The 12,137-nt window shown below is 35.7% G+C and overlaps 1 protein-coding gene across 6 annotated transcripts in view; it reads right to left on the bottom strand.

The window, feature by feature from the left end:
• Window positions 1-12,137, bottom strand: part of PTPRK (protein tyrosine phosphatase receptor type K) — a 574,209-nt gene that overhangs the window by 246,179 nt on the left and 315,893 nt on the right. For all 6 annotated transcript variants that reach the window (XM_082474428.1, XM_082474429.1, XM_082474426.1 and 3 more), the window contains exon 6: window positions 11,413-11,587. In XM_082474428.1, the coding sequence (XP_082330554.1) occupies window positions 11,413-11,587 (175 nt within the window). The remainder of the gene's footprint in view (window positions 1-11,412; window positions 11,588-12,137) is intronic.

The raw sequence follows: 12,137 nt of genomic DNA, 5'->3' as shown, positions 1-12,137 counted from the left end.
AAAAGGTTTTAATTCTGCTCCATCTGAATGCTGTTATAAAAGTTTAATAAATCAAAATGATCAAAATGTTCCCAGTGGCAGATTGGGATTCGGTTTCCAATTCAAATTCTCTTTAATATACAGCTCCGCTGACATCTTGCATTTCCACCATTCATGTTGAATCCCAAACATCCCGCTTTTCATCATTGTGATGCATCAGCCAGTCTGGTCATGGTAACTACTTTTTAACAATCCTGCACAATACAAAGAAATGTCAAACCTGGTGGGGGGGGTTTAACATAGAACAATTATGGCAGGTGGGAACTCTTTATCTATCCTTAAGTAAATATTTTTAAATGACCCGCTGCAGTGAATGACATTCTTTGAGGATTGAGAAATGCTGTTGGACAAAAGTCTTAGAAAGAAAACCTCCCCCCTTCCAATGCTTTAAAAAATTGATGTAAGAAAAAGACATGTCTAGGAGCATGGGGGGCACTCAAATTCTGAAGAGCAGAGAAAGTGAAGTCTTTGGAGAGCTTGCTTTGTTTCTATGAAGTAAAAAGTTTTTACAGAGAACAGGAAAAAGATTTCCACTTAACAGATAGTCTCAAATCCAACCAGGAATCTACGTCAAGCAGCAGGGGAAAAAATGTTTACACATGATATATCTCACATGTGTTTTTATATATGAATAATGTCAGGAATAAAGACAGACATTATATTTAATCATGTCAGGGTTCCCTTTCTAAATTTTCCATTTAACTGCATACATCTGCTTTTATCCTAAGTTTAACAACATGAAAAATTCTGATGATATTGGCTAAAGACGATGAAATGGAAGCTTACAAAATACGAAGAATTTCTATACACTATCTACTGTTTAATTTATCTTGTGTTGAATCCCCATTTAATAACCTTCAACTAGTTGAAGCCTTTCCCACGTGCCTAAAGATTTAAAACCTGTCTCTCCAGTACCCCAATCAAGAGTTTACAACTAAAATTACCATCTGTACTCTCAAATAAGTTCTTCTACAGGCCTTCCAAATTTTTGTCCGTAATACCATATTTCACCTAGTATCCCAGGATGACTATTCTTTCCCCTGTCATTTCACAATATTCTTAACAATATCTCCACCATTATCTCTCAACCTTGACTTGCGCTTTCCATCACAATCCCCCTCAAGGATGCCTTATCATCTCAAGTTTTTAAGATTTTTAGAGTCCCCTAAACTTACTCCCTGCAAACTCATCATTCTCCAAATCATCTCTCATCCTAGTTCTCTGAGACAGATATGAATACATGAGTAACCTACCACAAAACTCCCAAAAGTTCCCATATCAAATGACATAATAATTTATATTCCTTAGTCTGGCATTCAAATTGCTCCACAGTTAGGCCTCTACCCGTCCATCAATGGTAAGATGAAACATTGCCTCTTCATCAGCTCATTCCCTGACCACTAAAGCCAAGGATGAAGCTGTTCTCCTCTGTTCTACACATGAAGACCATGTCATTGATATGGCACTTTACAATCTATGCTAATTTTTGAATTATTTGATTATATCTGCTGGGTATTGGCCATGGTGCTGGCTATAGAAATACAATAGTAAACAAGCAAAAAGGAAGAGTCCTTGACTTAGTCAATCTAGCGGTGGAGGCAGATGTTAGGAATGCAGTAATATACTGAAGACTTGTGAAGATGCACTGCAGACAGAAAACACCTACGCCCTAAGGTTGAAGACAGCATAGCACGTTAAAGCAAGTGAAAGAAGGCCAGTTTTGCTAGAGTTTGGTGAGCAAAGGAGAATCTGGACTGGAGAGGTGGGCAGAGCCAGATGATGATGGGCCTTAGAGATTGCGATGAGACATCTGGGATTGATACTGCATGAACAAGAAGCCATGAGAATGGGAAGAGCATACACTGACTTACTTTGTGTGATATAGTCAGTCTGTCTACTACTGTGCGAAGACTGACCTGGAGGAGGCAAGTGCTGATGTAGGGAGACCAGTGAGCACTTTTAGTGAAGTAAAAAGCTCACAGATATAGAGAATAAACTAGTGGTTACCAGTGGGGAGTGGGGAGAGGGAAAGATAGGGGTATGGGATTAAGAGATACAAACCACTATGTATAAAATAAATAAGCAACAAGGATATATTGTACTGCACAGGGAAATATAGCCATTATTTTGTAATAACTTTAAATGGAGTATAATCTATAAAAATATTGAATCACTATGTTGTACACCTGAAACTAATATAATATTGTTAATCAATTATACTTCAATAAAAAATAAAGAAATTAAGTATCGGCACAAAAAATTTTCTTAATTTAAAAAAAGTAAAATGTACAGTAAAAAGAAGATGGTGATATGGATAAAAGCAATGGCATTAAAGGTAAAGAAAGTGCTAAGCACCCAAAGGATATGTAATAAAATTTGGAAAATTAAAGAAGCAGTCAAATAACATTCATATTTCTATCTGCTGTATTTCACCCAACAATGTGAGTGTATTTGAGACCACTGTCTTGTACAAATATTTGTTCTGCACATAGTAATGGTAGGCATTACATAAAGATCTTTTGAAAACTTAGAGCTAAATAACTCTGGAGCAAAAAATTGTAAAACAAAATCAATGAATTTTCTTCTGTACTAGAAAATAACTATCATTTGGCCTTTAGGTATTTTGGGAAGAAATGAGAGAAACCCGAATGAGATAAGAATGTGAAATTATACATGTATTTGAGGGAACGAAGAAAGTTCAGGTGGAGGAAACAGCAAGTGTAACAGCCCTAAGGCAGGAGTATGCTTGGAAGAGTCAGTATGCTTGCTGTGGATTAAGGAAGGCAGTGAGTGATAGGAAATAAGTTTTGAGTGGTACCCAGGGCATATTTCATTTAAAGCCTTTTGGACCAGGAAAGTGCTGTAATTTTTCTTTTTCCTTAATGTGAAGGAAAGTCACTGGAGGGAGTAACATGGTAACATGAGAATAGCAATGGTTTCTTCCATATGCATATGAAGAGGACAGAAAATGCCAGTGGCAATTAGGAAGATGTAAATAACCATGTGGGTAAAATTTCTTTCTAACAAGCGGTACAGGTTCATTCATTTGCAGTTTCTTTGTTGCCTTAACACAAGAACAGATTCTATGCCATTGTAACTGAATCTGATTTCGAATTGCACAACACTGCAGAAAAGACAACAAAATATGTTCTTGGTTTAGGGGTCAGAAAGCAGGAAATGGAGAGCAAAACAAAGTTATCTTCCAAATTATATCCTAAAGTTAAATGTAATCCTGTCCCTATAGCCCATAAGAGATCAGACCACCTCTGTAGGCCACTTCTCTAAAAACAAACATCAGAGCTAAGAGAAAGCTGTATAAGGAGAGGTTCTTATGGATTTATGTACTGAGAAAAGCTGCACATACACTCCCAAAATTATTTAACCTCTGTCCAGTCCTTAGTCTCCAAATCCTCACTGTTAACACTAAAATGGTACAATTTTTTTTTCTTTTTTATAAAAACTAGTAACTATGAACTAAATAAAATCCATGCTGAGGACTAACAAAACATAAATGTTTACCTGTACTTATTTGTGTTGACCTTACAATTGTTTTTATTTCTTACTAGACTAAATGTTTCTCAGAAAAGGAAATAACATGATTTATATTAACCCAGCTGGAAAGAAAAGTGCTTTCTACGGTAATATGATAGACTTTGTTGAACAAGTTGGTTTTGACTGATTTACCTAATATTTAACTTCTACCTAACATTTCATGAGTGTTTTCTGTTTCTGTGTATTTCCTAATTTGTACATAGTAAGTCAAGTTCCTGATGCCATTTTACTAGTAAGCAGAATGTGTAGTAGCTAGCTTTTAAAAAGATGTGAATATCTAACTGGCAAATAGTTTATGTTAACTACAAAAAGCTAAACACTGAAATTCACCTGTCAGTCATACACTGGTTGGGAAGCCTGCTATTTTCGACTCTCTAAGAAGATGAAGTGGTGGGAAAGTGGAAGAAACTCAAGTCATGTCCCACCACAATACTTATACCACCATCTATACACATTGTACCACTGAACACTATGAAGTATCTCTCTGACTTGATGACTGATTTCAATCTGTCAGCTATAGAGCTTCTGTTTATAATGGTATAAGACTCTATAGTACAACATTATTTACCAAAATAGTGCTTAATAAATTTGGTAAATACCCATTGGTATATTTTCTTTTTTTTTTTCTTTTTTTTGGTATATTTTCTATTTGTTAGGGGATCTTATTTTTTCCCTCCTATGGAATTAAAAATGTGACCAAAATCAAAGTCAAAACTCTGTCAAAATATTCAAGAATTCTACATTTTCCTATACAATTAATTAAATTATAAATTGCTTGAGAGTTGAAACTATGTCTGAGGTTTCTTTGTAATTTCCTGGTGTCTATTACTTACCATTTTAAATACTCAATAAAGGCTGCTAGCTGATTTTTCAATGAAATTACAAATTGACTTCATTGCTTCCTTTTTGGTTTGGGGTAGGTAAGAGAAAGAAAAAGAATGAGCAGGGAGGGGAATATAAATCAGTTAGTCCCAAACTGTTAGTCTGGGAAGTTGATATATATCCTTTAGAACAAACGAACGCAAATTACATTTATCACAAACCCCAAGAGAACAGAATTAAGAGGCTCAGAAGGAAAATATAGTGCTCTGAAATCAAATTCCCTAGAGTTCAACAGAAAGAATTATTCGGCATGCAAATCATTCTGCTTCCTCTTTGATCTTTCTCAAATTCTTAAGAAGAAAGCTTCAACAAAAGCAAAATCCCCAAAGACACACTCCAAAAAAACAGTGACCAGCAATTCAACTGCTAAACATTAGGTAGAGCTCTACGCGTGACTCACCAATGCAAACACACTCAGAAATCCTTTGGGAAAGAACTCTCATTGCATTTCCATTTTTAAAACAAACAAGAAAATAAATAGCATGAAAATAACCACTCGGGCAAGACAAGTGCTACACTCTACCATTTTCATCAAGTAGCATAAGGAAACTCAGAGGAGGAGAAAATTAATAGCAAAAAGTATTTGTAATAATGGTACACAAAAGTGGATAGAACAGAGTTTCAGTAATAATATACTATCTGAAATAAGGACCTCCAGTATCCTTTTGCTCATTTAGAATTTAAAAATGTACCAGACATCTTGTACCTTGAATCACCTGAATTACAAGTAGCTACTATGGATGAGAGGAGACTCCAAATGTTCCTTTTATCATACTCAAGGGTAGCAATGTAACATTTTTAGATATGCAACATTTGGGATCTCCTCCATATTTGAAACATTTGGTATCCCCTGACTGACTGCAGGTGCTTTCCTAGCGACGTGAGGGCAGTTGGGGGAAATTTGTATGTGGTTTATCCATGCATTCTTAGACTTTTATTATAGTTTAGATTTTATAAAACATAAATGTTTAAATTGAATTCTCCAAGATAACTCTAAATTTCCTGTCAAGTTGACTAGTTTTCACAATGGAAGCAAAGAAAAGGGATCTTCAAGTCACCATTAAGAAAAAGGACCTTTATATGAATTCAAGAGTCTGGCAGCTGTGCTATGAAAACTAGTTAAAAATCAATAGTGTGTGGTATTAAGCAGAATGCTGAAGGACTCAAGCTAGAAATTCCATGGCTTTTCACCACCAACTAACGAAAGTATTAATATGTCATGTTTTCCACTTCCCAAATGTCCTTGCTTCTAATATAAAAATACTAAAATGAGACCGTCAGATCTGATTTTTAACTGATACACGCCAAAAAAATATAGAATACAACATATTAGTTAAATCAAGATTGTTTTTCAAGTGAGAAGAAAATTCATGCTAAACAAAAAGTCACCCTCCCTAGTTCATATGAGAAGGAAAGCGACAGGTTCAGACCCTACAAAAAACAACTGCCATCATCTTTTCCTGTATGCCAGCAATCTTCCCTCCATCTGTAGGTAAGGGCGGAATGCGGTTCATAATCCATTCCCTGTATCTTTTTGGGTCAGACCCACGCTCTGACTTCAACTACATTTTATTTATCGTCTTCGAGTAAAAAAATGTGCTAGGTGCTGTACCAAGCAAAGATGAACTAGACACACTCTAATGGAACATAAACTACACCCTTCTGCCACATTACCAAGTTCCGAACTCTGCATGTCCTTCAAGGTAAAGTTGTACCTTCTTTTTTTTTTTTTTCTATTTTTTTTTAAACATCTTTACTGAAGTATAATTGCCTTACAATGGTGTGTTAGCTTCTGCTTTATAACAAAGTGAATCAGTTATACATATACAATATGTTCCCATATCTCTTCCCTCTTGCATCTCCCTCCCTCCCACCCTCCCCATCCCACCCCTCTAGGTGGTCACAAAGCACCGAGATGATCTCCCTGTGCTATGCGGCTGCTTCCCACTAGCTATCTATTTTACATTTGGTAATGTATATATGTCCATGACACTCTCTCACCCTGTCACATCTCACCCCACCCCTTCCCCATATCCTCAAGTCCATTCTCTAGTAGGTCTGTGTCTTTATTCCCATCTTGCCACTAGGTTCTTCATGGCCTTTTTTTTTTTTTTCCTTAGATTCCGTATATATGTGTTAGCATACTGTATTTGTTTTTCTCTTTCTGACTTACTTCACTCTGTATGACAGACTCTAACTCCATCCACCTCACTACAAATACCTCCATTTCATTTCTTTTTATGGCTGAGTAATATTCCATTGTATATACGTGCCACATCTTCTTTATCCATTCATCTGTCGATGGACATTTAGGTTGCTTCCATGTCCTGGCTATTGTAAATAGAGCTGCAATGAACATTTTGGTACATGACTCTTTTTGAACTATGGTTTTCTCAGGGTATATGCCCAGTAGTGGGATTGCTGGAGAAAAGACAGCCTCTTCAATAAGTGGTGCTGGGAAAATTGGAAAGATACATGTAAAAGTATGAAATTAGAACACTCCCTGACACCATGCACAAAAATAAACTCAAAATGGATTAAAGACCTAAGTGTAAGGCCAGACACTATCAAACTCTTAGAGGAAAACATAGGCAGAACACTCTATGACATACATCACAGCAAGATTCTTTTTCACCCAGCTCCCAGAGAAATGGAAATAAGAACACAAATAAACAAATGGGACCTTATGAAACTTAAAAGCTTTTGCACAGCAAAGTTGTACCTTCTTTTGAAAAATTTCCTCAATTCCTATTTTACCTGAATAGAATTAATGACTGCCTTTGAATAGCATTGTTATGCTCTGTAGTCCCACTTACAGAAGTTCTCTACTGGCCATTCCAGTTGTCTCTCCATATGCAGCCATGCAATTTTGGATACCTGTGAGAGGTCGTAACCTCTCTATCCCCAAGTGGATGAGACCAAAGAAGTATGTAGCCATATGGCTATCCTATGACCATGAAGAGACACTGGCTTAGGATAAAAACCAAAACTATGAACTGCAGAGTGAAGAACTGGAAAGAACCTGGATCCTTCCTGAGTAAATGAACCAACCCTGAAGCCTATCTCTGCACCTTCTAGTTATAAAAGTCAGCAAATACATTTTTATTTTTTACATTAATTTGTATTGTCTTACAAAGGGAAGTACCAACAAGAATCCAAAGTCCTTATGATTTTAAACACCAAAATTTGTTTTACAGGCCCACCTACACTGGTACATGTGTTGACATTCACCTCACTTTACAGCTAGAGGTCAGTGGTATTCATTAGGAATAGATAAAAATAGTAACAGAATATGTATGTCCAGAGAATTTTGATAATGGCTAATAGCTGCCACTAAAATTTTAAAGTCCAACCAACAACAAAGACAAACAAAATGCTATGCTTTTCACATTAAAGAACTTCAGAAATGTAATTGGAGTTTCACAGATAAAAATAATTTAAAAAGCACAGCTAACAAATGGGAATGGAAATTGAGTGTCAGTTGTAGCAATCAGAATTTTATAGTTCATTGTGGGTCAGTTGGCTAGAAATTTAGTTGGGTCTTTGATTCAGCCAGGTGGAAAGAAAGGAGAAGACTGAAAATGAGATCAAGATTGAGAATCTATAACATAACTTAGACTACAAAGGTGGTGCCTTTAGTCTGAAGCTTGTAAACATCATTTCAACTATTTCACATTTTTTACACTTCCATTTTGTAGAAACATGGAGCAAAATATCTGCTCTTCATCTCATCTCTGTAAAAACTTCTTTGTCAATAAAGATTGGCTTTCACAAACAAAATGTTATCATTACTCAAAACGATCTGGAAGCAAACCTAAAGTCGTGATAAATTCAGCGTACTTTTATTTTTTCTTCCTCTGGCTGTGGGAGCACAGGGATCAATACTCTTCAACATGAGAATTTTGCAGTGAAGTTTTCATTTGTAACAAACAGCAACCAAAAAGCCTTAAGCATGCCCTGTCACTTGCAGTTTAGGAGAAAATGCACTAATAAACTCTTACCCTTGGGTCATCTTTGACAACAGGCAATACTATGCCAGATCTTATTAAGGACTATTCATATCACTGCCCCAAAAATTTCCTTTAAAATTACCATCTTTTGTATCCATGTAACAGGATGTCAGCTTTGAAAGTGCCAATGAGAGACAAGACCTGTCACCATAGTTAATTCTCAGCACTACTTCAACACCAGGAGAGCTGACCCTGAAGGGTGTGTTTTGTGGTTAGCAATATTTATTCGGTGGTTATCTGGACAAACAAGAAAATGTATTGCTTTATATTAGTTTTCAAATAAAACACCAAGCAGAGTATCACCTGTAAGTATTAGATACATAACAAACTAAAATATGTTGAAAAGAAAAAGAAAACTGCCAAAACTATCAAAATACGTTTCTAAAATGTTAACACACTCTGGAGAGTACATTCAAAGCGCCATCATATCTTAAACCAACAGGTACAATATAAAATCTAAAACAAAATATAGGTTAAATGCCAGGACTTTCTTAAAAAATAAAAAAATTTAAAAAGGGAAAGAAAAACAGCCAAAACTTTCTATGAAACTCAAGGAGTATCCTTTTATAAATCTTACTGAAATAATTATTCACTCCACAAGGGACACTCCTAGAATAGCCATAATGGAGTTTCTCCAAGTAAAGAACACCAAGCTTTGATAAAATCTACTTTTCAGATCAGGTAAACAAGAGAAATCTAGTAATCCAAAATAAATCTCTTTTAAAATAAACAGGCATTAAATGGCTATCTGAAAGAAGGAAATTTATCTTTAAAGAGAACACCTGGATAAAAGCTTCAACTCTGCCTTCTATGAATTGTTGAATACATTGGGGGCCACTCCCTCAAAAAATTTTTATATCTATATTGATATAAGTATATAACTGTAAGTTATTCAAAAGCACTCTAGCTGCACTATTAAAAGCCACCATCTCCTTCAGGGGCTGCACATCGTGCATGCACCTACAAGTCCCGTGAAGATACAGTGAGCCTGATGACTCAAGAATACACCCACCTTCCTGTATCCATAGCATCTTAATCACTCTGAAGATTACCCAAGGACACCTTCAAGCTTTTCAAAAGTACCTTCAGGCTCAGGTGAGAAAGATGCAGCAACAGGGCTCACCAAAGATGGATATACAAACATATATGAACATAAGTTAAACTGCCTCTCTATCTAAACACTAGAGTTAAATATTATCATATTTTCTTATTTGTCAATGAACTGGGGCTATGATTTCATGAACTTAAGCAGGTGATATAAGCTAACTCAGGAGCCATGAGAGAAGTTTTATTTATAATAGAGTCCTATCCAATTTACAAAGATGAACTTTTTTTTTTTGATGAGCTACAGAATCTCTCGTGACAAAAGCATTACAAGTGGCTAATAGCCTTATTTAATAATGTTAATGCGAGATAAAGCTGTGGTGGAAAGGAATGAGCCTGGCACCAGGAGTTAAGAAACATGGAATTAAATTCTGGCTCAGCCAGTTATTAGATCTTTGTGGCTCTGGGCAATTATCAAATAGTCTGAATTTCAATTTTCTTCTAAAAGTACTAAAGGTTAAAGTATTAAAATCAAGTAAATCTTAAAATGAAATAATACATGACATCAAGATACATTTGCTGTCAAGCATTATAAAATATATTAACTTGAATATGGAGGTATCTCATTTTCTCCTTCCAGCCTCGAAGCATTGACACATGCTTTGCTCTCTGCTTGCTGGTCCTTCTTTCTCTTACCCCTGCCCCTCACATCCACAACCCTCATCTGGGCAACTTTTTCTCAACTTTCAGATTCTATCTCAAAGAAAGTCATTGACAAAGGCCTTCCCTGATGTCTCTGACAAATCTCAGTCCACTTTAGATGCTTTTGTTAAAATCTGCCAAACTTCTCCTTGAAGAGACTTACATGGTTTATAATTATTTTCATTTGTGTCATAATCGACTGATGCATGATAGCCTATTCAACAAAGCCGCTTTTCCTCTAAATTTTCACATGGCTGATGTTGTCATTTTTTTCAGGTTTCAGCTCAGTTGTCACGTTCTCAAAGAGGCCTTCCAGATAATCTTAACTAAACTATCAATCCCTGTCATTTTGTGTATTTATTTTTATTCATAACACACACCATGACTTGATACTACATTTTCAACATCTTCCTATATGATGTGCCTAATATACCTCAGTGTTAAGCTATATACGGGCAGAGTCTTTGTATTTTACTAACCACTGTATCTCCACAATCTAGAACAGTGGAATATATAGGGACTCAGTCAATTTTCAATGAATGTAATATACATTGAGCACTTGTACTTGTTTTTCCAGTATTCACTAAAGATATGTACTTATATGTCATAATCCCTCACAATTCTTCTGGTAGCCTTAGTATCCCAGTATACTGAGGACCTCTTAGAAAGTCTAATTTTCTAAGATTCCATAGGGGGCCAGAATTAGTGAACATCCACAACTGGGTTTTGATACTGGTAAAATTTACGGGTATACACGGGGATAGAAACTTTGACCTTGACATAATTGCCACGATGCTTTGAAAAACTAAAGTATCTAGAGAACTATTGTAAACAGGAAAAATCAATCTAAAGTTAAAATGCAAACTAGATGATGGCAATATGGAATAAAGTATTTTTTATGTTTAGCCCTATTAGAGCTTTTAAAAATAGATTCTCTTCGATAGAAATCATTTGTTGAAAACTTGCCTGACAAACTATACAACTATAAACTTGCCTGACAAACTATACAACTACAGTCTTAATTTGACCTTAAGACATTTTCAGAACTTTTATAATGATATGGTTTTATAGTGACTTGAGATGAAGAGTACTTGATTTAAAAATCGATCCAAATATCTACAAAAGTTGCATTTGTTCTAATGAAGTGATGTCATTTCATGAAGTGAAAGCAATTTTACTTTACCTCTTACAATAAGTTGTGCAAAATTGGACACACCAGAACCTCGTTCTGACTGAGTTACACAGCGATACAAATCCTGGTCGGTTTTTGTCACTTCTTGCAATCTAAAGGAAGCAGCAAATCTTCTGTGATTGATGTTCTTAGTCTGGGCTACTGGTATATCTTCTCCATTTCGCCTCTGTAAACAGAAACCAATCTTTAAAAAACAGGTTCTTAACATTTCCAGAAATCTAAAGCATCTTGGCAATGAACATCTGTGATAAGTTATTCTTGTTTGTTAAAATTAGGCAGAAAATATCTGTGTAGCCCCACAAATTTTTACCATTGTCTTTCAATCAGGAAAGGTATGTAAGTAAACACTGCTATCCTTTAAGGAGTGAAGTGCTGAAACTATATAACAGTAATCTCAGCTTTCCATAAAATTGTTATTAGCCCAGAGTATATGAATTAGCAGGACAGTTAATGGCTCTTTGGCAAATGATCCACTGCCCCTCCCTTCTGCCCGACTCTATATATATAAAGTCTTCTTTTCACCCTTATACTATACTGCATGTGCTTAATAGGTTTGTCCCCTTCAGGAGACTGAGACCATGCCCAATGCATCTATTCTAAATGTGTAGCATGCGATCATGACTATAAAATACTAATGAATAATTTAGAGTCAAACCAAAATCTGTACTCTTTGCAAACTTTTATCTCTTTGGCATTAATGACAGCCAATTTATACC

Source organism: Balaenoptera physalus, assembly GCF_965194825.1.
Source record: "Balaenoptera physalus genome assembly, chromosome: 9".
Taxonomy (NCBI): Eukaryota; Metazoa; Chordata; class Mammalia; order Artiodactyla; family Balaenopteridae; genus Balaenoptera; species Balaenoptera physalus.
This window is presented reverse-complemented; position numbering and strand designations above follow the sequence as displayed.